The 26,653-nt window shown below is 36.0% G+C and overlaps 2 protein-coding genes across 5 annotated transcripts; both read left to right on the plus strand.

Annotated features, from left to right (window-relative positions):
- The first annotated feature begins 879 nt into the window (after positions 1-879).
- On the plus strand, positions 880-16,043 carry LOC113231579 (dihydrolipoyllysine-residue acetyltransferase component of pyruvate dehydrogenase complex, mitochondrial). Of its 3 annotated transcripts, none has more exons than XR_003310565.1 (11): positions 880-1,072; positions 3,619-3,794; positions 4,725-4,907; positions 7,039-7,080; positions 8,338-8,502; positions 9,036-9,307; positions 9,916-10,010; positions 10,304-10,503; positions 12,443-12,545; positions 13,531-13,768; positions 13,959-16,043. XR_003310565.1 is itself a non-coding variant. In XM_026465925.1 (11 exons), the coding sequence occupies exons 1-10, from the start codon at positions 954-956 to the stop codon at positions 13,658-13,660; spliced, it is 1,485 nt and encodes a 494-aa protein (XP_026321710.1). In that variant the 5' UTR covers positions 880-953; the 3' UTR covers positions 13,661-13,685; positions 13,966-16,043. The 3 variants fall into 3 exon arrangements, 1 of the variants encoding a protein (XP_026321710.1); XR_003310566.1 differs by having other exon boundaries at positions 8,338-8,439; XM_026465925.1 differs by having other exon boundaries at positions 13,531-13,685; positions 13,966-16,043.
- Positions 13,554-25,323, plus strand: LOC113231580 (radial spoke head 1 homolog). 2 transcript variants are annotated; one of them, XM_026465926.1, is made up of 3 exons: positions 13,554-13,656; positions 21,055-21,225; positions 24,482-25,323. In XM_026465926.1, exons 2-3 carry the CDS (start codon positions 21,066-21,068, stop codon positions 24,910-24,912), a joined length of 591 nt encoding a protein of 196 aa, XP_026321711.1. In that variant the 5' UTR covers positions 13,554-13,656; positions 21,055-21,065; the 3' UTR covers positions 24,913-25,323. The 2 variants fall into 2 exon arrangements, with proteins under 2 accessions (XP_026321711.1, XP_026321713.1); XM_026465928.1 differs by lacking the exon at positions 13,554-13,656 and adding an exon at positions 20,375-20,878.
- The last annotated feature ends 1,330 nt before the right edge of the window (positions 25,324-26,653 follow it).

Here is a 26,653-nt window from a genome sequence, read left to right on the forward strand (position 1 = left end):
TCATCGCACGCTATTTCTGTCTTTAATTTAAGTTGACAAAAATCAAGCAAAATAATTGCATTACAATATTTTTTATAAGAGTTTTCGCTTGGATATAAGTCTTTGGATCCGCGTTAAATATTTTCCATTGTGATTTCACTTTCATAAATAACTTAGTTCTCCTGTTTGGGTTTTCTAAATAGTCGCGGAAGCGGTGGGAGTCAATATTTATGTTTTCACTTTCACATAAATCACATTATTGTCACTTTATCAAATACCTACTTTGAATTCGTAATTATTCGAATTTCCAGGATAAACTATTTTGTAATTTGGTTTAAAATAAGGAAATAGTTCTAAGTTTCTTCATCACTCCTATTTTTCCAATAGACTAAAAGAAATTAATCTTTGTAGACATGAGGCAAATCAGGACTTACGTATTTAAAGTAAAGTTTAAAGTTAAAGCGCTAGAAATCATACTTAAGTCCTTGCCATTAGGATCGTATTTCCAGTGTTTGAAATCATACTCAACTGACTCACGTCCTTACTTGAGCATTGAGTAAAGTTCTGTAATACGACCTTAAGATTTTAAACCTATTCTATTATATTTCCTTAATGGCGGCCACTAGGCTTGGGCCATTTTTTTCTTATTTCTTGGGCCATTTTAAGCCTTTTAGGGTCGTATTCCAGAACTCTACTCAATGCTCAAGTCAGGACTTGCACTGAGTAGAGTTCATATCCGACCTTAGACTATTCCTTATTCTTTTATTTTTTCCATCCTCTAATGATACGTCCCTTAAACTCTAGCTTTCTTAATCTCTTTCTTAGACGAAAAAGCAACTGTCAATGTCACTAATGAAACTGTCAGTGTCACTTCAACGACCTACAAATCTGAAAAGGTCGAGCTAGGTTTTCCAAAAAAAAGCCCGTCCTGATCATCTGGACGGATTAGTATTAGATAAATAAAATACCACAAAATGTTGCGAACGCTCGTTTCACGAAATCAGGCCATAAACAGTGGCCTAAAGAAAGCTGTACGGTCCAATGTCACAAGATGTATAAGTACAGAATTAGTGCGAAGGAAACATTCTAACAAGTAAGTTACCGTTTGATTTCTCAGTAATTAAGCTATATTTACTCACTTAGGCACAAATATGCTATTCTAAGTTAGTAAGTTGTGATTAAGTACAGTTTTGGTAGCGGAAACGTGCGGCAAGAATTGCATAACCAACCGCCAATCTCCTCGCTTTTCAAATCGTCAGCATGAGATTGACGCGCCGACTGCGGACGTAGGTTTGTTGAATTAAACCCAATGATTTTCCTTTTCGTCCTACACAACGACAATATTGCTAATAATAAGTAGTGTGTTAAATATGTTTATTGAAATGCCATTTTTTTATTTTAACGTACAAATTTAATATTTACTTCGAATATTACACGTTTTTACGTGTACATCTATGCATGTATTTAATAGATTTAAGTTTTTAAGACTTCTTAAAGTATCTGTATTGTGTTGATCTTTTATAAATCCCACTGCTTCATTATCTTTTAGGTTACAATTGTTTTATTAATTTACTACAAGACTAACATAAATAAACCCTGAAAAACTTGTTGTGTCAAAGAATTTGATTACCTTACATTGTTATGGTAATAATAATTTATTCACAGTAAGTGTGGTGTACATAGTTGGATTAACATGTATTTCTATTAACAGGTTCTCACACTTAGCTAGTAATAGCATGCAAATTTACCACAAACTTATCCTAATTATTAAAATATTTTATTCAATTATATACATTTAAAATAACAAGTTGCAATATGTAATGTCAAGTTTAAATAAATAGCTAATTATTTTCTGTAGTCAAAATATTCTTGAATTGAATAAAACAACTGTTAGACAACTATTTAGTTAAATAACCTGAGTTGTAATCTGGTTCTTATTAAATTTAATTATTAAAAAAATTCTAGAACATAATAGTAGTTCTGTTTAACTTTTAAGTTAATTAAATTTACAATGCAATAAATAATTAATAATGATTGATGAACAATTACTAAATTTTTACAGCATATTACATTGTACAATGTTGTGATTAACATGGCTATATAACCTGATAGCTTGTCATTGAATCACATTGACTTATTGTTTACATTCCCACAGTATGACAACTAACAAGAATATGGTTTGTTATCTATCATACATTGGATGCTACTCTACGGCTATCTATATTGCAGTTATTTACGTATGGTAGGTAATCTATCATTCTGTGATAAGAATGTCTCTATAATAGATTTAGTCATTATATTATTAAGCCTTTTTTAGATGAGTTGCAAATTTTACATTTTCAATTTTTACATTATATTATAACCCTTAACTCAGCGTCTCTTGGCATAATTATTATTATTATATCTATTTTATTATTATTATTGTATCTATTTTATTATTATTATTAGAGTGACTTCATTTAAGTCCCATGCCCTGTATCACTGCAACCATCATTTCTGAATGCTTGAGATTCTGTGAAATGGTGGATACTAGGAAATCAGGTGTATAATTATAATGTATTTGTCATTTTAATTTTTTATATGTTATTGTTATTATTTTTATAATTATCTTATTTTACACGGTGCATTAGTTCTTAACTGTGAAACTGTGAAAATTATATATTTATAATAAATAAATCAATCAATCAACTGATCTATAATGACATGTCCGGAGCCAAGGTCAACTGTGTTAAAGAATTGAAGGACTTTCCTGGCTCTGACAATTTGTCTTCTGGTTGTGGCCAATACCTTCCCGGTATGGACCTTCATAAGCCCATCAGGACAGCACGGGGTGAGGAGATGCATAGGAGTTTCATTTGCCTTGTGGTAGAATAAACAATTTCTGTTTTTGTCTCTGCCCAATATTTGACATGTGTTTGTTAGTTAGCATTCTGATGCTATTCCTGTCCAGTAACAGTGCTTCTCTACAGTGTTTGGCACTGTAAGCAGCTATCAGGGCATAAGCCTCCTTCAGATCGGAAAGATCTGAAGTGAACTAACTCTATGCTACTCTTCTCCAATAGGGACCTGTAGTCAACTTCAGCACATCTTCCTATCTTTGATGCTGACAGCCTCTATTGCATTTTCCATTACAAGGGTATCAATTTGTAACTACTTTGCAAATTTTTTCCAGAACATCTGGGCGTCTGTGAAGTATATCTCCAATTTGCTTAATCTACTTTTGAAAGCAGGCTTATCGTTTGTGATCTGTTATTAGTGGACGTTAATTTTGAGCTCAACAATTTATATTTCGAATTCGTAGTTTCATCGTGATCTTTAATAGATTTAGTAGTTTTGTAATAAATAAAATTACGAAAAAATTGTAGTTCTTATCAAATCCGATTTAATATTCGAAATAGTCTGTTTGCTGCTAATGATATGGGCAAATACAAATTTGTTTTTACTTACGAGCCTGAGATTGGCCAACCTTGCTAAACAAATATTTTAACAATCTTATTTTGTGCTGACAGTCGTTTAAACAAACATGGAGAAGGTTAAATATTTGAAAGAAAGAAAGAAAGAAAACTATTGTGATTTAAACTAATAATATGTGAATACTGCTTGCAAAAATTACGTATAAGTTTATTAATATTGTCTTAGAATATCATCACCATCATCGCAGAAAATTCTCAGCACTCCACAATGGGGTATGCAAATCCGCCACTACGCAGATCTACCAACGCACATCAAAGTGAACCTGCCCGCTCTCTCGCCAACTATGGAGAGTGGATCTATCGTCAGTTGGGAGAAGAAGGAGGGTGACAAGCTTAGTGAAGGTAAACCCAAAATGGAGTAACATTTCTAACCTCTATGTTCATGTCGATATCTTCCATGTAAGTTTTTTTATCTATTGTGAAAAGGTCTGAAACGTTCAGGCGCTTATTTGCCTGGTACAGTGTGTATATAACTACCCATACTGCTTTATCTGTCACTACTTAATATCCATGAGGTATTGCGCCGTATCAGAAAGCAAGACCTCACATAGGAGTATAGAACTACAGTACACTGTATCAACGTTTCTCAGTTCTCAAGGTTGCTCAGTCTTAAATTTAGTTTTCCTACCTGACCAATGGCTTTTAATTGATATTGGGCTGGGCAAACCGTATATTGGTCACATTTCGTCAAATGAAGCATGTCTTCCAACTTGTTACAGAATTCACCCTGAGGGGATTCAGTCCTTCTCATTACAGAGTAAAGTTTACTTAAACGTAAATAAATCACTTAGTGTTACGTTTACTTTCAAACATGGAACCTATAATATACAAAAAAAGGAGAATGAAAAAGCCAAAAGTCGTATTTTGACTTACAACAACTTAAGTCACAGGAATCGGAAAATTTTTCAGGGGCGTGTTTGACGCTTTTGGCTTTTCTACAAAGTGCCGACTATGTATGTACGTGTATGTGGTTCCATGTTATTAAGTACAAACTTACTTTTTAATATTGCAAATTTGAATTCTGTGTAAGGTTAAATTTTCAGCAGGGAACATTGAATATTAGTTTATCTGGCTATGTTCGGTTGTAAGTATGTATGTCAGGATTATGATATGTCAATTTTATCTTAGTGACGTGTTTTAGCACCATTTGCGGTAAAATGAAAACTACAGTAAACCCAAAGCAATCAACTCTGATAAATTAATAAAAATATATTTCATCATAATCATTACGTCTTTTAAGTAACTGATTATTATCATGTCAATTTATTACAGGTGACCTTCTCTGCGAAATCGAAACAGATAAGGCCACAATGGGCTTCGAAACTCCTGAAGAGGGCTATCTTGCCAAGGTCCTAATTCCCGCTGGTACCAAAGGTGTTGCAGTGGGAAAATTATTGTGCATCATAGTGGAAAATCAAGCCGATGTTGCTTCCTTTAAAGATTTTAAGGATGATTGTAAGTACACAGAAATCACGGTAAGGGTTTTATGAATTGTAATGGTTGATAAATTCAATTTTTGTATCCTCCAATTGCAATTTAAAGAACCAGCTTCTTCTCTTGAGGAACTGAAATTTAATGTCAAAAACACCTTCATAGGTAGCACTGGTATTTTTCATGCACTGGTATTTGCGTCATGCGATCCAGAAGTAACTATGTTGGTCTTTATTTTTTCGCACTGTTCTGGAAATATCGGCGCGGAATCAGTTTAAGTATTTTCTGACGTAAATCTACATTTACATCTATTATTATAGATATAAAACTTCTTAAGTCTAGCTTAACCTTATCCCGCGTCCACCAGTTCCATATAACCCTAAGACATTATTGTGTTGTGATTTGCACGAAGAGTGGAAATAATGGGAAGCATGATTTGTTTACATTATTGTTGTGAAGAACGATTTCATGGGACATTTCACTACAATCATGTCATGGTGATATCTATATTAACCTCAAGATGGGGTTTTATTTCAAACTAATAATAAAGCTGAATACTTTCGAAGTGTCAAGAAAAAAAACACGCATAGTTTGACTTTGTTTATACAAATGTCTTTTTCATTGGTATCCTTTATTTCGATTCCCTGGGGTAACTACTTTATTTATCTTAACTCCCCTCAGAGCTTTAACTAAGCTTTAATTGATACATAATTTTTGGATGTCTTTTCTACATCATAAATATAAGTGATGGCGGTTAAAAGAAAACAATCTAAAGTAAACTAAACTAAATTTAAGATTAGTGCATTTGTTTCTTTTGTTGTCAATAGGCACCAATGGGAGATTTTATTCCATTTTATAGCACTTAAATTGGTCGATGCCTGTAGACGACTCCGTGGACTTAGATGGTGTCACGCCCCACCTCCATGGATGACCAGTCACAAAGAGAGTCAGAAATTTTAAATGCCTGACTTTCTTTTGGACAAAAGATGATAAGAGTAATTTTGCCCAAAGCTTGGACTCCAAACTGCTGACCTGAGAAGACAAGTTCTTTTTAAAGTATTGTACAGACAGAATTTTGACCGGAGAATAAAGTTACAGTTAGGTTACAAAGTTGCACGGAGTTTTAGGGTCGTATTCCAGAACTCTACTCAATGCTCAAGTCAGGACTTGAGTATGATTTAAAGCACTAGAAATCATACTCAAGTACTTGCCATTAGGGTCGTATTTCAAGTGCTTGAAATCATACTCAAGTCTTGACTTGAGCATTGAGTAGAGTTTTGGAATACGGTCGTGAATGTTAAAAATAAAAGGATTTCGTGGTTTTCTTATTTTAATTAAAATTGTTATGGTTTACGACAATATTGAAATTATAGAACGGATACTGAAGGTTTTGCTATGTTACTTATTAGATTGTCCATAGACACAACATCGCCGCGGTCGATCCAATTGTTATAGTGTTTAGGTGCCCCAGGCGATCGAAATAGGGGTTTCTGGTGAATAGAACTCCAAATAGGATTTCAATGAAGCAAAATGTCCAAAATGGCAAAATGTCAAAAAATTAAAGACAAAATTTCTAAATTTGCGATACAATGAGCACGAAAAGGCCGACGCATGCAAATTGAAAAAAATAATTGGGAGCATATAAATATTTTTATGATGGAGTCAGGTGGGATAAGAGAAACATACGTACTTTTTTTAAGTCCAATGTTTTGAGCTCTACGAAGAACAGACAGTCTTGTTAAAATTTTGAAGTACACTAAACTTGCATTTTTCAATCATTACGCTAAATTCTATATTGCCAAAAACGTGCAAATTGTGCTAAAGTTCAAGTATCGTGTTCGTTTACGATTTCACAACTGTCAAATTTGTTTTTCCAGCCTTTCGGGTTTGGATCACCGTAGCGACATCTATTTAAAATCGTAACTATTTATTCTGTTTTCTCGACAGAGAGACTAAAGTGCTAAATTGTTTAGATTATTAGTTAAGGGTTCAAGTCCCTCTTCCCTCGGTGTTCCTCTTACCCCACCTGACCCTCCTCCATTTCATTTTCAGAGTTTATTACTCTTTAAAATATTACAACCCCTTTGCACATTTACCTGTGGGTTATCTATTAACTCATGTGCATGTTTTACTAATGTTTTATGTTAACTGGCAGCACCTGCGCCGGCGCCCGCACCGAGGAAGAAGGAGAAAGAAGGTGTTTACTTTGGTTTTTAATAGTAATAATGCTTTATTTGCACCTATTTGTTTGAAAAAAAGTCCTCGTTAAGTTAGTCATTGAGAAATCTAATATTGGTCTTCATAGAAACATGTCACAGTGTCTCTGTTTCGTTTATTTAATCTATTCATATTTAAGATTTTACCTTTCAACGATTGCATTATTTCTTTATACTAAAGTATCGAAGGGTTCGAAGCGATAATTATCGTTAATGATATTCATTACAATAATTATCTTGATAAATGTACCTTGATAAATATCTTAGTATTTATGAAATTAATTGGAACAACAAAATGCTTGTGTTAGCGGAAATGGGCAGTGGGTTAAATTCCAAACAACCCGCCCGGATTTTCACCCAAAAGCGTCGAGTTTTAATCCATTTCTGCCCAACATCGAGAGAAATGGCGAATGCGGAATTTGGTTATAATTCCATACTTAGTACAAATTTCAGTGTAAAAAATCTTTTTTTAAACGAAAATAGACAACTTCACGCAATACCCACCTTGCGATCCTGTGGATTCTAGTTACTAAGGATGCACGTTACGATTCGATTTTTACGAAAATCGATGCAAGTGCATTAGTTTTCAAGCGAACTAATTCAATGGAAAGGCAAATTGAATCGTCCAGATAAGAAAGCAATAAAAATGTTTAGTTGTAAATAGTTTTTCCCTCGGCTATGGGCGTTAATGGGTTTTAACAAATTTAAAACCGGTATTGTTTAGTTAAAAATAGTTTTTGCCCTCGGCTATGGGGTTTTAATTCGATTTAAACCTGGTTAAAACCCGAACGCTTGCCCATCTCTGACTGCCAGTAATGTCGTACTATGTGTTTGTATCCGAGACTTATTCAAACGTCAAATTTCAATCAATCTCAAGACAAGTTATCAACTAATTTTCTTTTTCAAAGATTTTTCTTCGTGTTTGATTGCTTTTCTACTATTTGTCATTGTTACTTAAAAATTAAAGAGATAAAACTAAGGGATGTGTATCGAATATTTATCATATCAATTACAATTATCAAAAAAATAAAATCTTGATAATTTTGATCCCGCCTTTATCGAATAATTATCAAATAATAATCATGATAATTATCAAAGAAAATAAATGTTTTGATAATTACGAACCCGCCTTTAATCTAATGAAATATAATTGCAGAACTAAATTTTCTTTGGCATTGATTAGAGATTTTAGATGTTTGGAAGTCAGTAGTAGTCAACACGTGTGTTGTGTGAAACAGCCGCCCCCGCCGCCGCGGCGCCACCCGCGGCCGCTGCCCCGACTCCGGCCGCCGTCGCTTCCGCACCCGCCCCTGCCCCCGCCGCAGCGCAGTCTGGAGGAGGTAGGGTGTACGCCAGCCCCTTTGCGCGACGCATCGCAGAACTGAGGAGTGTCAGACTCGGAGGCGAGCACATTTTTTCATCCCATTTCGGCTATACATGCATCTAGTGAAAAAACGTAGCTGAATTTATGCGAAATTTCCAGTAGGTCATACATCGAGTTTTCTTGTAATGTAGCTGTCTCTATCTAGTAAAGCGTCTAGAAATATAACGCGATTGCGCTGTTCTATTCTTGACGAGTGCACGGTATTGCTAGTTGTCTCTTTTTAACATCGTGTTACAGTGATTAGCAAGAGAACTCGAGTGACCTTCACTGCGTTGTACTGTGTGCTTGCTTTTGACACGTTGCATTTGTTTTCGTAAAACAACGTGCTTTGTTATTGAATTTTCAGTGTCTTCTGGTTTCACAGATGAGCGATATTTTCTTGTTTCTAAAGTAAAATCACTTTTCTATTACACTTTTTATCTTGACCTGTTGGTGGTATGAAATGTTTAGAAATAAATTCTTTTTTATTTGCTTTGAAGCATTCTTTATTGCTGCTATTGATTGTATTTGTTATGTTTATTTAATTGAGAAAACATTTCACGCCATATACAGGACAAGGTTCAGGATTATATGGTTCATTGAAGAGCGGCGATCTCTCAGGCATGGCGTCGGCACCTGGCAGGGCGGCGGCTCCTCCAGCCCCACAACCCGGGGCAACCTACGTGGATCTCCCCCTCTCGAGTATGCGGGAAACAATCGCCAAGCGTCTCTCCGCTGCTAAGCAATCCATTCCTCATTATCAGCTCTGCACGACAGTTAATGTGGAGAAGACGTTACGAATGAGAGCAAAGGTCAATGAAATGATCGCAAAGACAGGACAGAAGGTGAGACATTTTTATATGTTATGAAAATAAAACAAGTTTTTTCAAATAATTGTAACATTTAGGAATGAAACTATTTTTCCGGATTTAAATCGCGTATATTTGTTTTTTCAAACAAACCGACGTTTCGGGCCCTTTACAGGTCCCATGGTCACGGGTCAGTCAACCGCGATTATACGAGAAATACGCGATTTAAATCCGGAAAAATAGTTTCATTCCTATGTGTAACAATCGCGAAAACCTAAGAACTCGAATTGTAACATTTTTATAAAAAAACCGACTTCAAAAGTTCGAGAAATTACACCTATTTGTCAAGTTTCATTGAAATCGGTTACCGGAAAGTGCGAGAAACCGGATTCATCCCCTAAGTTTGAAAGAAGCTATACTGTTACGAGCGTCTCTTGCCAGTATTTAAAAATATTGTATAGAGGGCGCTTTTCTAACTTGCGCTTGACTAAAGCATTTCGAGTATTTCAAATTGTGACATAATGCACCTAATGGAGCATCACCTTAAAGTATTTAAAATTATACAATAGAAGGCGCTGTAACAATTACAGCGTCGTTCTCAAATGAAGAGTGTGGCAAGATATGTATAATAAGTTTATTTGCAGATATCGGTGAACGACTTTATAATAAAGGCCGTTGCCGCGGCATGTAAGCGAGTGCCCACGGCCAACTCTCACTGGATGGAAACTTATATTAGACAGTAAGTATCCCATTAATATTACATTTCAATGAAAACGCACACACTCAACCAACATTACTGCCTCCGTAGCCGAATGGTTACCACGCTGGACTGACACGCGGAAACCCGGGTTCGATTCCCGGGCTGGGAGAAATATGTGTATGGCCTACGTTTATTTCTTTCGCCATGGTAATCGTTCGGACACGGAGGCAGTTGAAATAAATAAATAAATTAAAATAAAAAAATTCAAAAGGGAAAAGGTGAATTTTAGGTACAAAAACATTCCAATATTCAATCAAAAACTTGTTTTTCAGATTTTCGAATGTGGACGTAAGCGTAGCGGTGGCAACCCCAGCGGGTCTGATTACACCGATCGTGTTCGGTGCAGACTCGCGCGGCATTCTTGACATCAACAAGACGGTCAAGGAGCTGGCGCAGAAGGCCAAGGACAACAAGCTTCAGCCGCAGGAGTACCAGGGCGGCACTGTCACCGTTTCCAATTTGGGCATGTATGGTAAGTAATAGCATTTGGGCAAATCGATACCTCCAAAGAACACTAAGCCATCTACATTTAAATGAGTGAATGAATGTTCTTTATTGCACATTAAAATTACAATGACAACACAGAACAGTAATGTAAGTATCACAGAGTAAGCCAATGTACAACAGGCGATCTTATTGTTAAGTAGCAACGTCTTCCAGGCAACCTTAAAATAGAAATGTATGAGTTGGAAAGGGTTTTATGTTTTGGTCATTTTCTGTTATTTTTATAAACAGCTATATTTATTTCTTAAGTTCTTCGTATTTCGCGAAAAAAAAGAAATAAAACTAAATTAGGAAAAAACCTAATTTTTTGTTAAAAAAGAAAGAAACAAAAAACAAAGTAAAAACTGAACAAGTGCAAAAATTTATCGGCCCAGTGTTCAATGGAGGTATCGAAATAGTGGCACTAGACCCTCTTGTGAAAGAGCAGGGAAAAAGAATTACCTGTTTCTGCCGCTAAGTAATGTGAGCATTACTTTGGTTTATAGTCGATAGATTTCGTTTGACTTGGGTTGATAGTCGGCTTCAATCTCGCTGCATTTCCGCGTCCCGGGAAAAATATCGATACTGAATGCGGTCTCGAAAACCCCGTAGAAAGTAATAATAAAAAAGAAATAATTTATTTGGCATCCAAGGCCCACTTCTTAGTAAATACCATAGAGTATATAACCAGAAATAGAGACGAAATGTTATTTAATTTGTTTGAAAACTATTCTGCCATATCATTATGGTGACAACTGCGCCCCGATTGGCCAGCCCGAATTCGAAACAATTGACGGGTGTCGTCAATTGTTTCACTTCAAATCGACCAGTTTAACTTCAGCATTGCTATAATAGACGAAAATTTAAAAATTACATATTTAATATTTAATTACGTATGAAATGTGATTCCGTTTGTTTTGTAATTATATGTTTTGCTGCTTTTCCCACGTCACCGAATGGAACAGCCCATAGTTAGAGATATTGTCTTTATTACAATAAATACATAACATTTTTGGAATATACGGTGACGTACACAGAGGTCGGTTATTGACGCTGTACTATTTCAGCTTTATAATTTGTGATTTCAGTGCAAACGAGAGTTGATATTTAAAAGTGACATTTGCCTGATGAGTTGCCAGGGGTGGATGGCCCTTATTTCGGCTCTATTTCTAGTTATATACTCGATGGTAAATACAGACAAACCACAAAAAACACACATTATTACGCTTGAGGCGCCGACTGCCCGGCTACCTCAACAATACCTGTAAGGCTAGCACGACAGGGCGCGACTTGCGCGAGAGCGACATACAGCGCGAGATCGCGCTCTGTCGTGCTAGCCCTACTGGATGATATGACGAAGTATCGTCGTATCGAGCTTACCCGCAAACGTTTTCACGATGCTGTTAGGACTAGTATGCAGTATAGAAAGTACTGTAGTCGAAACTTTCGAGACTACTTCCAAAATAGGTTTTCGTACTTACAGGCTAGGTATTTCGTCGCCTTATTTCTCAAACTCGTATCTTAAAGCACAAAGTTACTGAAATAATCACACACTGGATTTCACCTATTCTTAAAGTAATGCATCTAAATTAACACCCTTGATAAGAAATTTAAAATAAATATAAAGTGTTGCGATCTCCTGAATCACTCTTTATAAGGTACTAGTTTGAGAGGCATTAACTACTAAGTAAAAATTTTTTTCGCGGTTTAGTTAATGGATTTATATCAACTGTTTTTATATATTTTTTAATATTTGGAGGTTTCAATTCATTCAGTTCATGTATGTAAAATGTAAAGGAGACGACAAGCTACAATTTGACATTAAAATCTCAATTTTCGTGTTTTGTTAACACGTTACTGCTTAGCAGCATCCATTTGTAGCATAATGTTTTAAAATTACTCAATAAAATGTGATTGCGCTCTTACAGGTATCACGATGTTCAATGCGATCATAAATCCGCCGCAGTCGCTTATTCTCGCCTGCGGAGGCCTACAGGAGATCATTGTTCCAGATAAGAACGAGGCACAGGGGTAAGTGGCATTGGGCAATCGGAAAAATAATCAGAATAAATCTAAAATGTGCGTAAAAAAACTATGATTCATTCACTATTTCTGTAAAATATTAAATTTTGTTAAATTACGGTACTAGATTTTGTTATAATTATTAATACAATGATCGATTAAAAAATATATATTATTTCATGGTATCAAAATATCGTGATAGTCAATAAACTTCATATTACAATTGTTAAAGCGACGTCTCTAGTCACCCGATGTTAAGCTGTAAAGGCACCTGGCTGAGTGAAGAAAAACTTATAGATTTCTCACAGATGGCGCTACGGCAAAAAGTCATTAAAAAAAAACAAAAACAAAGATCTGCAACAAGCACATAGAAATATTCGTTGCGTCTGCTGCTTCGTTCCGCAGCTTAGTGGGGAGAGTGTCGGTCTGTTATGCTGAAGACGGTGGTTCGAATCCAGCCGGATCGAATTATTAATAATTATAACAGTTTCAAATCTGTTATGCAAACATACCAAGTGACGTCACAAGTGGGTAAACAGGGATACGTCACCGTATTCTAAATTCGCTTATTATTTAATTTTCTTACGTAAACTACCAAATATTTACACTGTGATAAAAATGTACGATCGCGAAATAAATAATAAATCCTAAGTGATTTTAATAAGGCCCACCATTGACTTACAAATAAATGGACGACGGGTCTAATACAAAAACCACGAAAAAAATGTCCCAAGTCAACCTATTCGAAATTTAAATTGTTATGTCATCGCAGTATCGCGCTGTCAGTAGAACAAATGAAGACTAAAGCGGAGTGTCGCGCTCTGTATACGATTTTAGCGCCTTACAAGTGCGGACACTTTTTAGCGCGGACCCGACGTCCATATAATTGTAAGTCAATGAGGCCCACGCAATAATTTATTTACTCACTCATTTTTAACCTTACCTTTTTTGTAATTATTCTACATTTCTCAAATAAGTTTTTTTTAAATCGCAGATTCCGTGTAGCAAAATTCATAACATTTACGGCGTCAGCGGACCACAGAGTGATCGACGGCGCGGTAGGCGCGCAGTGGATGCAGGCCTTCAAGGAGAACCTCGAGGACCCCGCCAACATCATCCTGTGAACACCTAACATCTTCCCTTGTTAAATGGACACCCTCTATATAGGACCTTATAGGAGATTATTATCTATTAGGGCTATTTATTGTCTCGCGGATCCCGTGAAAGCGGACTCGAGTCCGATTGGGATGTGGGGGTCTACTCTCGATCTCCGTCTGACATACGTCCGAAACAATTACTGCCAAATAAGCAATACTTGACCAAATGAAAAGACGCGTGATGCGAATGAAGCTTCATACTGGATACTTGTCTTTTAATTTTGTCGAATATTACTTATTTGACAGTAATTGTTTCGGACGGAGATCGAGACTAGACCCCCTGATCGAATGTAAATGCCATGTTTTCTATGGACCTAAGGCTCATAAGTGATACTGATAACTTATGCGATTCGCATCTGATTTCAAGTGATTTGATGAAATTATCCGCTCTAAAAATGCTCTATATAAGAGTACATTTTTGATGACTTTTAAAAAGGCATTTTTGGCCGTACCCTCCATTGGGTAATGCCAATGTAAAGGTAAGGCCAAAATACTTTGTACGCAGTGATCTAACTATCTTAACTAGACTTCTCAAAGGAAATGAAACTATTTTTCCGGATTTAATAGACTTACAGACTTCTCAATTAAATATTTATTTATGTGTAAGTGTGTATATAAACTATGTAAATAGTAATAGAAAATGTAATAGGAAACAAAAGTAATTGCCTAGTATCCTATTTGAATCCATACCATTTAAGTTTATACCATTATGCCTCGTTCACCGCGGGCTAACTTGCTTACGATTTTATAAATGTTAGTTCGCTGTGTACGTACGTTTACTTATGATCATTCGTTTATTATTTTTAATTTTGTTTTTATTACCTTGATATTCATTTTAGATTTCTAGTTTATTTTTTACTGTGACGAGGTGTCCACTTGGCAAATTGGGATGTAATTTGAAGCACTGCCATATCCTTCGAATATAGTGGAAGCTTTAGTTTTAAATATCACTTATCGTGAACGCTTCGTCATTATGAAGTTATCGGTAGTGAGTTCCAGAGGGTTTCAAAACAATCAATATTGTGGGCATGTGTTTTCGACTATTTTATTTGCAGGATATGTAAAATTTGTTATGAAATTATTTATTTTAGTTTTAAATATTAAGAAAATACTATATATCATGAAAAATGTCATTCGAAACTTGGTTTCTCAGTCCATTCTTTGTACATTTAGAAACGAATCAAATTTATTTAAAGCACTTATGTTTAAGGTTTAAGTTGCTTAGTTCGACTTTATAACTATACAAAGATTTAAATTTACAACTTGCATACAAGTTGACGTTAGCATTAAGCCTTATTTCAACTCCATGCAAACTACTTGCACAGTACAAACGCGCACTAATTTAAAATGTTTTAAAAAACAATTGAAATCATGTACAAAATAAATTATATATTTCCTTTTTTTTACAGAATATTGAAAAGCGTTAAAAATGCATTTTTGTGCTAGCTGTACAGTCTTCATCTGTATGCCCTTTTCCTGTCACACCAATTTTGGTACGCATGCGTATCTGTAGTGCATACATAGTCCTTTTCCTGGCTTACGGACTTTGCTCCGCATGCGTATATTTGTACAATTGTCTATGGAAATGATTAGTGTTTGCCAGACTCCATTTATGAAAAAAAAAATATTGGTGGTCTTACGTCTCCTTACTTACTTTTGGTTTGAATACAAAAAACAAGTGTAACACTTTCCATCAACCCGGCGCCCATTGGCATAAATGTATGGCAAGGGATCCTTCGGCTTCGACATGCAAGTGCACATTGACGGCGAATATGCCACGATGTACTTAGGGCATCTTCAAATTAGACACACATAGAAGCACGGCAGTGGCGCCACTGTGGCGCTGTAGCCGCGCCACTACTAATTTTCATACATATACAGGTTGATACAATATAAAAACACGTCCATTTTTTTTCCTGTGCATAAGATTCAGTAATAGAACACATTAGTGAAATAAAACAAAAAATGTCCAAATTTTTTGATGTTAATATTTTCCAATAATTTCTAATGCGTGGTTACCTCAAAATAGTAAATAAAATTGAGCGATCGGCGCCGAGTTATCCAGACGCCTAGGCGCCAGCATATGCGCTAACGCATCGCGCGTTAGTTTAGTACTTTTTTGTCTGTCAAATAATAATAATAAACTCGCGCCCTGACTCCGCCCACTGCCCCCACACCGTTGTTGTTGCTATAGCAACGACGTCTGTTAATCATCGGGTATCAATATTGTTCAAAATTTTTCGGAAATCTTTGAGACTTCATAACTTATTCATTTGTTTAATAATTGAAAAAAAAAACCAAAGTTGTATCTTTTATTTCTGTTATACAGTATGTTCCTTTAAAATGGTCATTGGTTTTTTATCATCCGAAGAGTTATTTGAAGCGCCCTTTAGGCATGCCAAAGCAAACCCTCGCGACATCGTGCTCGTGGCAAACCTCTACACAGCACCTCTACCATGAGCTTTCTGTGACAGTTGTCGCTAGCAATCGCGTAAAGTATTTGACACTTTTATATGGCACATTGTACAGCGCCCTTTAGTGGTCCCAAGCAGTAACATTTTACATATAAAGTTTTTCCTCGGCTAGCGACAAATTTGACTATAATCGCATGGTAAAGTTACAGTGTCTCTACCTTGAGATTAAAGCGACAGTTATCGATAGCGACCCCGTAAAATATTTGTATACAAAATATTGTTTTTTCTTATGACCGCTAGGGGCACTGCATAATTTAATTTTACCATTAGGCATGCGGAGCAAATACGCGTGCGGAACAAAACCGTTTGACAGGGAAAAGGCCGTAATTGTAGTTCGGAGAAATGATCTATCCCACTTATTTATCTTTTTTTCCACTATCATTATTTATTTGTTACATTTACAAATTTTTGGTGTCATTGTATGAGTAGCCAGTGTAAGTGATAATTTGTCCAAGTAATTTGTGACGAGCACGTCGTTTTTGTACACACTTCGATTGATGAATAGACGACATTTTGAACGTTAGTTGAATACATTTTATTTATTATTATGAATAGTTTGTTGTTTCATTGTTTACATCCTGCTCAGTACAGCCTTGTTTTTAGTGATGGGTAACTCACCTCGTATTATTAATTTATGATCTTATGATTCGCATTTAGAATGAAGGTGACCTATTAAAAAAAAAAACTCAAAAAGAGTGTACCTTAAAACGACTTGTCTGTCTTTTTTGAAGACTAATAATATGACATTTACAGGGTTGCTAGTTTTCATAAAATTTTAAATAGTCATGTAGTTGTTGTCGACAGTTTCATTTTTTCATTATTATTTTGACTATTGGCCTACTAGTATCGATATATTCATGTACATTTTAACAAGAACAGGCGGGTTTTATTATCTATTATTATATATATATATATATTGAATTAATAACTAAGATATATCTCGTCTGTGTATTTTTAATAGACGTAGTACGAAATGCAGTATATATATATATATATATATATATTATATATATATATATATATGTCAACTTACAAAAATTGTCAATTCAAATGAACCTGTTCCCAGCAGTTGGACGAATAATGCTGCCCTCGGAACGAAAAAGGGCACTACTGTCGTATAAAGTACGCATAGTTGTGCTTTTTTTCGTTAAGAGTGTAAAATGGGTCGATCATAATTCATGAATGAATGAAATAAACTCAATACTCAATATTTTATAACTCTGCTATTTATTGCGTATGCGTAACGTGCATTCAGTCGATAGAACGTATACGGCTAATATAATTATCGGTTATTATAATTGAATATTAATCACTAGCTGCTTGTAAGCGGGCAACACTTTTGCGCAATGAACTGTCATTTTACTCTTCAAAAAAGACAGTCTATAAAAATCATCATTTAAGGTTGTTGGGTGTTCTGTGATGTAACAGTTCAAAAGCGAGCATTACAGCGGTGAGGAAGGAGACCCGAGCATTCGTTGTTCAATGCTTGTAACCTTCGGTAGTCTCTTTCATCAGGAGCATTCGGTTGTAATATAACAATCTGTTCAGATTGTAAGGCTGCGACTGCACCAGTGCCTGCGAGTGTAAAGGCACTCGCAGGCACTCATAGGCACTCGGGAAGTGCCCCCTAGTGAATTCCGTTACTCTGATGGCACTCATGATACAGGGAATTTCCTAGTCTAATCCAGGCAATTGGTGTGGTTGTCTGGCACATTAGTTCGTTAATCTGGAACTGACCATTAAAACTCGAATGGCACTGACTCGCATATAGTGAGTATCTGTCATATAGTGAGGGTCTCTTTCACATTTTTTAAATTCTACTTCCACGTCGCCGTCTGTATGTAAACGAAACATTTAGTGTTGAGTCTGCATCTACATAGACAATACCAAAAAAGTGGCGGATTGGTCCATTAGGGTTAGTCCGATTTTAAGCCGTTTTAGTTCCAAAAATCATTGCATTTTTCCAAACGTGACGTTATTGTTTAGAGGATTTTCTTTTATAGTTAAAACGGCAGAACCTTGATGAGGTCATAACGTCTTGCTTGCTGGTGAAAATGAAATATATAGATAGATACAACACGATTAACTGTCGTTCACGACTTTTTTGACGTTACAACGACAGACTGTCGTCACAATGTGAAGAGCTTAGCTGTACGACGATAAAAATGTGACGACAGATAATCGCAACTTCAAACGATACTGCCGTGCAAACGACAAGACTGCTTGCTGCCGGGCACCGATAAATTGTCGTCACGATCTAGTGGGAACAGCTAGACACGCCAGTCGTTCAACGATAAAATAAACGTACACGACACAGTCACGACAGGTAGTCGTGATATGGGAACAGGCTAGACGTGTCAGTTGCCCAACGATAAATAAAACGTTACGACATAATGGAAACGCGTCCTATTTATTAAAATAAGTCATCATTATACCATAACCCATTGACGCGGCCAAGACTCTTAAATAGAACGGTTTAATAACATACTTAACAACGAGAATTTAAACATTACATTTTAGTACTAAAATATATGCAATCAACAGTCTCGGCACTTTCCCATTGGGAGCCTCTTAGGGCGCTCCTTCACCGCGAACATTCGCTTGTAATGTAGCAGTTCAAAAGCACTCATTACAGCGGTGAGTGAGGAGAACCGAGTACTCTTTGCGCAATACTTGTAACATTCGGTAGTCTCCTTCACCGGGAGCATTCGCCTGTAATGTAACAATCTGTTCAGATTGCAAATTGCAAGGCTGCGACTCCAACAGTTCCTGCGAGTGCAAAGGCACTTGCACGCGCTCTAAGGCACTCAAAGGCACTCGCACGCCCATAGGCACTCAAAATAACTCAAAGGCACTCTAAGGCATTTGCAGGCACTCTAAGGCACTCGCAGCACTCAATGGCTGAGGCACTCAATGTTTGAGAACGTAGTGATTCCTCTGTCAAATCAGGTAAAGAACCTGGGGCTTATTATTGGCACAGGCCTTACGTGGGATCCCCAGGTGTCTGACGTTTGTCGTAGGGTTACAGAGACACTAAGAGGTCTATACAGGTTTAAGAATTTTCTTCCCATTACAACCAAAACTCTCCTTCTCCTTGTTCAAGCTCTAGTGTTGCCTGTGATTGATTATGCTGACGTGTGTTACAGTAACATCTCTCAAGTCTCTTTGAACAGATTAGATCATCTTCTTAACAACTGCATTATGTTTATTTTTGATCTGCGGAAGTATGACCACATCTCTGCTTTTCGTCGTCAACTAAATTGGCTTCCCATCCGTGGACGTCCTTAAGAATTTTAACCACTCTTTTCTCCATCTTGTTTGTCTCCAGTTGCACCTTAAACCTGATTATCTTAAATGTTCATTTCAATTTCAAACCGCTCGGCTGGGGTGTGAATTTCGATCTTCCCGTTGCCTTAAGATCTCTATTCCTTCTCACCGCTTTGATTTTTTGTCTAATTCTTTTACCCTTTATGCAATCCGTCTTTGGAACGCGCTCCCGCTCCATATAAGACAAGCTCAGACCAAATTATCTTTCAAGCGCATATTGCACAAGCATCTGTTTGACAATTGTCAAAATCAAGACTCTATATAATGTTGCTTTGGGTACATATATTATTTATTATTATAATACATATGTGTAAGTTTATTATGTATGTATAATAAGTATGTTTATATTATGTTATTTATATATACCATACAAATTATCGATTAGCTTTCAAGGATATTGTTCTTCTTGTGAAGTGTAGCACCAACCTATTGTGTTTTTTTTCTGTTTGGTCCAATGGTTGACTGGTAGAGAATGCCTTATGGCATAAAGTCCGCCATTTGTACTTCAGTGTGTTGTGCAATAAACTTTAAATAAATAAATGGCACTCAAAGGCATTCAATGGCACTGAAAGGCACTCACGAGAACTCAAACGCACTCGCGGGCACTCAAAAGCACTCGCACGCATTCGGAGGCACTCGCACGCACGCTTTGCTACCTCGCACATCTTTGGTGGAATCTTGGATGTTACATTACAGGCGAGTGCTCGTCGGTGAAGGAGGTAGTTTAATGTAATGCTTAAAAACGGATTTTGAAAATATTCAAAATTTGTTTTACGTTTCGTATTCGTTCTTAAACGTAATAACGTTCCAGGCGAATGTTCGCGGTGGGGGAGCGTCCTTAAATGTCTCGCTGCTCACTAATCTTAGATATAAAAATGAAAATTTGTTTGTATGTTTGTCCCGTATGCTTTACATAATTATGTCCACATTTTAAAACAAAAATCAATAAAAGAGGGTCAGTTGTATAAAGAAATCTGTCTTTAATCGTAATAGAATGGTTCTTTTACAGTTGCATTGAAACGTATATTCATGGTTCAGCTAGTTAAAAAAGAGCTCCCTCATTGTAAGACCTCTTTATTCATTATCATTTGTCATTTTAATTAGGTCATGGTCAAAAATGGTGTGACAGGGCGCGTCTGTTTCGTGTCAACGTATTGTCACGAACATGTGATAAAAATTATAGTTCTCGTGATAGAGGTAATATTAGATCCGCCATATAATTTATTTAGTAATTATATTTAATGCACTAAAGCAAATAACTGCACTATACCTACTTGTGAAAAGTACAAAGGTAAAAAAATTCTGATTATTTTTAATTCAATTTTAAGTGTACATGAACTCTAAATTCACGCCTAAAATAGACTATTCCTTAAACCAGGTGGATGTAAGTATTATCATCGCTGTGTTACATCGGCATATATGTGATATGTATAATGGTGTTAGCTTTCTTTTACGTATTTAAAAAAACGGAACACCATTTGGGAAACAACATCCATGTGGGACTTATGTATTAAAACCGGACATTTTTATTATTTCTAACATTGGTTGTAAATTCTCCAGCATCTATCAAAATGACGGACGCGACATCGTCAGAAGAGTTACTAGTATCCAAGAAACCGGTGAAGGAAGTGCCGGTTTATCAGGACACAGATACCTTCAAGCATAAAACGGGAGACATTTACGACGGTGGCTTCGAGATCAAAAAGAAAGACCGGAGCATTAAGATGAATGGTACGGTATTATTGGTGGATTAGTATTTGTATGGACCAACCCAACTATGGTCTCTTCAAAGTACAAAGGCAACGGTCAACAATACACTACAATAAAAAAGAATTTATTATTTATTTATTTAGGAACCCTCGTGAGAGTCTCGTGTTTCCCTGTAACGTGACCATTATTTTTTTCCCACATAGAGGGACGCCTGTAAATTCCTCATTGTTTTAAAAATAAAACACTTGCTTATGATAGTTACGAAATTATTTTTTTTTTAAAAACTTAATATTTTTAATGATCTAAAATAAAAAAGTTAACCTTGTGTCCTCTGGTGTGGTTATACATATCTATATTTTTCGGATGAGCAAAATCCAATTTAAAAAAATGCCTAGTTTTTGAACTTAAGTTGTTACACAAATTAAATTTAAAGTTTAAGCATACGTTTCGAGTTTCATAATTCTTTAATAAATAAATAGTAAATAATAATAATAATAATAATAAACGTTTATTGCAAAACATGTTGTTACATTTAGGTCTTATAATAGTTGATGAAGTATCAAACATGTACCCTGTAAGGGTGTAGCAATGTCAATTATACATTTTAAAATATTATAATACATTTAGAATACTATTAAATATATTTGAATATTATTACAATTATAATAATTAAATTCAAGCTAATATATTCCGAAAGTTAATAAATCAATTGTAAGAAATGAATATCAAAAGAATGTCAAAAGGAATGTAGAGCCTAAAAATCTAAAGTTTTTATAAAAAATTAATCGTCAAATTATTTTAGTATTGCATAATAGTAATACATTAATAGTAATATTATTCTCATACATTTATTTTTATAATAATAATAATGAGCAAGTTTGCTTAATATGTCAGGTTTAGTCTTTAAATATGTCTGGAAGTCTAGGCATGTTTTTTAAATTTATTGTAACGTGTGTCCTCTATTGATTTTTAAATATTTTGGGGAAAGCGGGACATGAAGGTTAAAAGCGGGGCTGTCCTGCTCTAAGCGGGATGTATGGTCACATTTTGTATGACGGATCATCATACTCTCGCTTTTACAGTTGATCTTAAAAAAAAATACTCTGATTCTTCTTTGGTACTGACGTGTACCTGCGTCACCTCATACAAAAACGTCAGTGTCTATTTATTTATACATTATTATTATAAGCTATTTAAATACTCGGATAAATAAATATTTTGTAATACCTATAGAATTTGGAAGAATTGTGCTACTGCACTGTCTTTATGTAACGTCCACAATTTAGCGTTATTTATTTTCTCGCGGTCCCACCAATTTGTCTCATTTGTGAGTTAGAGAGAGACTTGTTTCTCGTGGTCCTAATGCTTTCTATAGTATTGAAAGTATACTCCTGTACATGTTAGACATACTATCTCCGCGTTTGTTAAGGCGAGCCGGAGAAGAAGCGAGAAAAACTGTTTTGCTAGATGAAATGGAAATTAAACTATTTTTCCGGATTTAAATCGCGTATTTGTTTTTTCAAACAAATATACGACGTTTCGGGCCCTTTACAGGTCCCATTGTCACGGTTGACGGAAAAATAGTTTCATTTCCTATGTGTAACAATCGCGAAAACCTAAGAACTCGATAGGTCAAATGGCTAAACCATTTGACCTTTCGAGTTCTTAGGTATCAAAAAATATACGATACACCTAAGACAATAGTCTAAAGAATGTGCACGTTACACGATAGGATTTCCTTTATCCGATCACATGAAATCCTGAAAACATAAAATATCTAAGTCTAAATAATTTTTTTATATGGAGATATTTCTCTTTACTTACTACAGAGAACCTGCAAAATTTGAGTTATCAACTTAAGCCCTTTTAGTCATTAAATTAACATCTATTCAAAAATTTTCAAATTTTCCAGCGGAAAACTTTTCGGCTTTTGTCGGCTTTTTTATAATACTAAGTGACGTGACGAACAAACCGTGCGCCTGGTGGTAGGCGACACGCCTGTCCATAACAGTTGCAATGCTACATTAAATCACAAAGATCTGAGGAGCACTGCCACTGCGCCCGACACCCTGAGACATAAGTTGACAAGTCCCACTTTCACCAGCACCTTTACAACAGTGGCAGTAGTTCCCTGGACGAATTCTTTTGCAAGGAGCTCCACTGCTACTCTGTGTCGTCAACTGCGTTTTTAAATGTTGTATGAAAATTAGTATAATGGCCACCACACTTCTATAAGCGTCTAATCAATTAGACGCAGTCATGTGTACGTAGCAGTGAGTTTTTCTCAAAGAGACTGTGTATGCATTTTAAATAAATGTAACTCGTAATGAAAAATTTAAGAAATTGCATGTGTTGCGCAGTGGAACTACAGAGGTCATAGCTTGCCCATGTTACAGAATTTCTTTTTGAGAACAACATAAGTTTCGACTTCGGTATACTAAGGATAAGCCCATTTGCAGAAAACCAATTGCGCAGGTTTTTTTTATAACACTAAGTGATGGGACGACGACACTCCTGTCCATAACAGTTGCAGTGCCACTCAGAGCTTTAAATCGCAAAGATCTGAGGTGCACTGCCTCTGCGCCCATCACCCTGAGACAAAAGTTGAAAACTCCCATGTGCCGGTAATTTTACCAACAACCTTACCCTTCAACACCGGAACGCAGTAATGCTGACCTTAGCTGCTTGTAAGTATGTGTACCTAGGCTATTTTTTCGTCCTACTCCTCCGTCTGCAAATAGAAACCACATGATGTACAGTATGGCAGGTCGTTGATGAATGCAAGGAATATTTCTTTAAAAAAAAGTTTCAATGGACCCAATCATCTCCGTATTCAAAACCCACGTTAGCGTTAACCAGCTGCACACACCCAAATCCACGAACCAAGCTAGCTTGTCGAACTGAACATTGTCTTGTATGGAGAGTACGTAATGGACCGTGTCAACTATTTTGATTGTATGTAAACGTTTTACACGCTCTAATAGCTTAAATATTGTCTTTGTCGTCTTACTGTTTATAGAGCTATCTTATTCGTTGCTTTGTGTACTGGCCTACAGTGGGTCACAACCTCTCAAAATTCGTTGATGAAATTTGTACAAATGAGTCTTTATACGAATTCACAAATTCACGGCTGACCTGTAAGGGACCGTTGTCCTTGTACGTACATGGGACCTGTAAAGGGCCCAAATTATTGGTTTAGTAGAAAAACAAATATACGCGATTTAGATGCAAAAAAACAGTTTCGTTTCCTATTTAAAATCCAAAATTGTTATTATAGGTACAGGCACCTACTTCACAGCTGGAGGCGAATCTTACCATGGCCACTGGGACCGCGACAAACTAACACAAAATGAAATGGTCTCAATAATTTTCCCTGACGGAGCTAAATATGAAGGAATATTTAAAGATTGGTGTTACTACGGTGCCGGCAAGTACACCTATCCCGACGGGACTGTGTTGTTAGCCAACTTCGTGGAGAATTGTCCAGTTGGAGGAATAACTTTGTACGATCCGAACGGACACAAGTGGTTGGGTAAGGCGGAAGTAGGGTATGCATGGCTTGGACCAGTGAATCATTATTACGAGATGCTTGACAAAACTTTAGATGTCCACAAGAAGGGCCTCCGTTCTAAGACTTCATTGCCTTCGCCGCCTAGTACGAAGAAGCAGAAGAAAGTAAAAGCTTTATCTAAAACCCTAGTAACATAACATTCTTTTATAGTCTGTCTTTTGAAGATGGAGTAAAAACATTTGTAGGGTTGTGCCAGTTATCATAAAATTTTAAATAGTCATGCGGTTGTTATCGGCAGTTTCATCGATAGATTGTGAAAGAAGATAAAAGTGAATTGTGAATGTTACGACGTTCTAATGATTACTAATAGCATTGTTGCCTTCTTTATTTTTATTTTTACAGTAGTCCTTTTAAATTTTTATTCATATAGGTACATTTTAATAAGGATAGAACTTGAAAACATGTCTCCTCTTTTTATTTTCAATAGACAGTTCTAAATGTATTCAAATGGACCTGTGCCCAGCAGCTGGACGAATAATGGGCAAATGATGATTCAAATTAAACAAGTTCGGCTATCTATTGTATAAGCATAACCGACATTCAGGCCTTAGTCGATGGAGTATTTATCAACTGTAATCACTAGCTGCCACTTGTAACACTTTTGCGCAATAAACTGTCATTTTACTCCATCTTTAAAAATGACAGACTCGTTTTACCTTTTATGTTCATTGTCATTTGGAATAATAAGAACGCTGACAATAAAATTTTACTGTTTGAGCACCTTTACGGATTTATTAAACTGCTCGAGCAATAAAAAGCACAAACGAATACTTAGTTTGTTCTATACTTCTCGTGTAGATAGTATAATTTATTTCTTATTAAGTAGGTAATCTCCTCATGGACGGGTTTATTTGAGAATAAAGTTTCTTCGTTATGTTTTTTAAAGTCTTTAATGTTTAACACATTCTATTGTATGCGTCCGGTAGCTAATACGGCGGAAGTGAGTAAATGTATATTTCGTCATAAAAGCTGTTTATTTTAACAAGTAAGTAGAGCCACAATGACATGGGCAAACAGCCGATAGGGCTAAGTGTAAACACGTCAGGCAAAAGCGTGGTGGATTGAGAAACAGGCACGTCGTTTACACGCTAAGTAGTCCCCAGTTAACTCTAACAGTTAAGATCACTGTGACACTTGAATTTTACCCACTTACGGTAAACCAGCTAGCTATGTCTATGAACAGGCGCGTGCGACTTTAATACTGATTTAACCGTTGGAATTATTGCTAATAATTAATAGTGAAAGAGTTATATTACCCATTTTTCTTCACATAAAAAGCTAGAATGTCGGGTCTATAAAAAATCAACAATATATCTTGTAGTAGACTATATGGTAAACTGTACGTGTAGGGCGTAGAAATGAATATAAAACAAACAAGTGTATTATTGGGATCCAAAGAAATCTTTATCGGACTGCTGGTTCCATTCTTGGTTCCAAAACCAAAGGAAGGACCACGAAACCGGTCTATGGACACTAGTAAATCTACACGTAGTTCTCGTTTGTTAAGTTTCTCTAGTACTACACATTTATACACTTATTTAACCGACTTCAAACAGGAGAAGGTTGTCAATTTTGGATTGTATTTTGTGTGTGTGTGTGTGTGTTACGCGATTATTTCAATATTTGTTGACAGATTTCGATGGTTCTCTGTTTGTTGTACAGGGTCAATAGCACGTCAAGCTTGACACTTAAGATTTAAATCCAACTCTATGCCGCTTACGATAAGAACGGTCCAAAGTACAAAGTGTCAAGTTTGACGTGCTCTTGACTGTACTCAGTAGTTGACCCATTTCCGTCAATCAATTTCAATAAAACTTGACACATATGCAATTCCGATGAAACTAAAATGGCAGACAGATGAGAGGGATTCCTAAACAG

Source organism: Hyposmocoma kahamanoa, unplaced genomic scaffold (assembly GCF_003589595.1).
Source record: "Hyposmocoma kahamanoa isolate Upper Pololo Valley unplaced genomic scaffold, ASM358959v1 65, whole genome shotgun sequence".
Taxonomy (NCBI): Eukaryota; Metazoa; Arthropoda; class Insecta; order Lepidoptera; family Cosmopterigidae; genus Hyposmocoma; species Hyposmocoma kahamanoa.

What these genes read in the sequence shown, in the direction of transcription:
- LOC113231580 (XM_026465926.1), top strand. Translation starts at nt 21,066, where the DNA reads ATGACGGACGCGACATCGTCAGAAGAGTTACTAGTATCCAAGAAACCG. An exon ending in CCGGAGCATTAAGATGAATG is followed by an intron (nt 21,226 to 24,481) that starts GTACGGTATTAT and finishes TTGTTATTATAG; the next exon opens with GTACAGGCACCTACTTCACA.
- LOC113231579 (XM_026465925.1), top strand. Translation starts at nt 954, where the DNA reads ATGTTGCGAACGCTCGTTTCACGAAATCAGGCCATAAACAGTGGCCTA. An exon ending in GAGGAAGAAGGAGAAAGAAG is followed by an intron (nt 7,081 to 8,337) that starts GTGTTTACTTTG and finishes TGTGTGAAACAG; the next exon opens with CCGCCCCCGCCGCCGCGGCG. An exon ending in TCGCAAAGACAGGACAGAAG is followed by an intron (nt 9,308 to 9,915) that starts GTGAGACATTTT and finishes GTTTATTTGCAG; the next exon opens with ATATCGGTGAACGACTTTAT.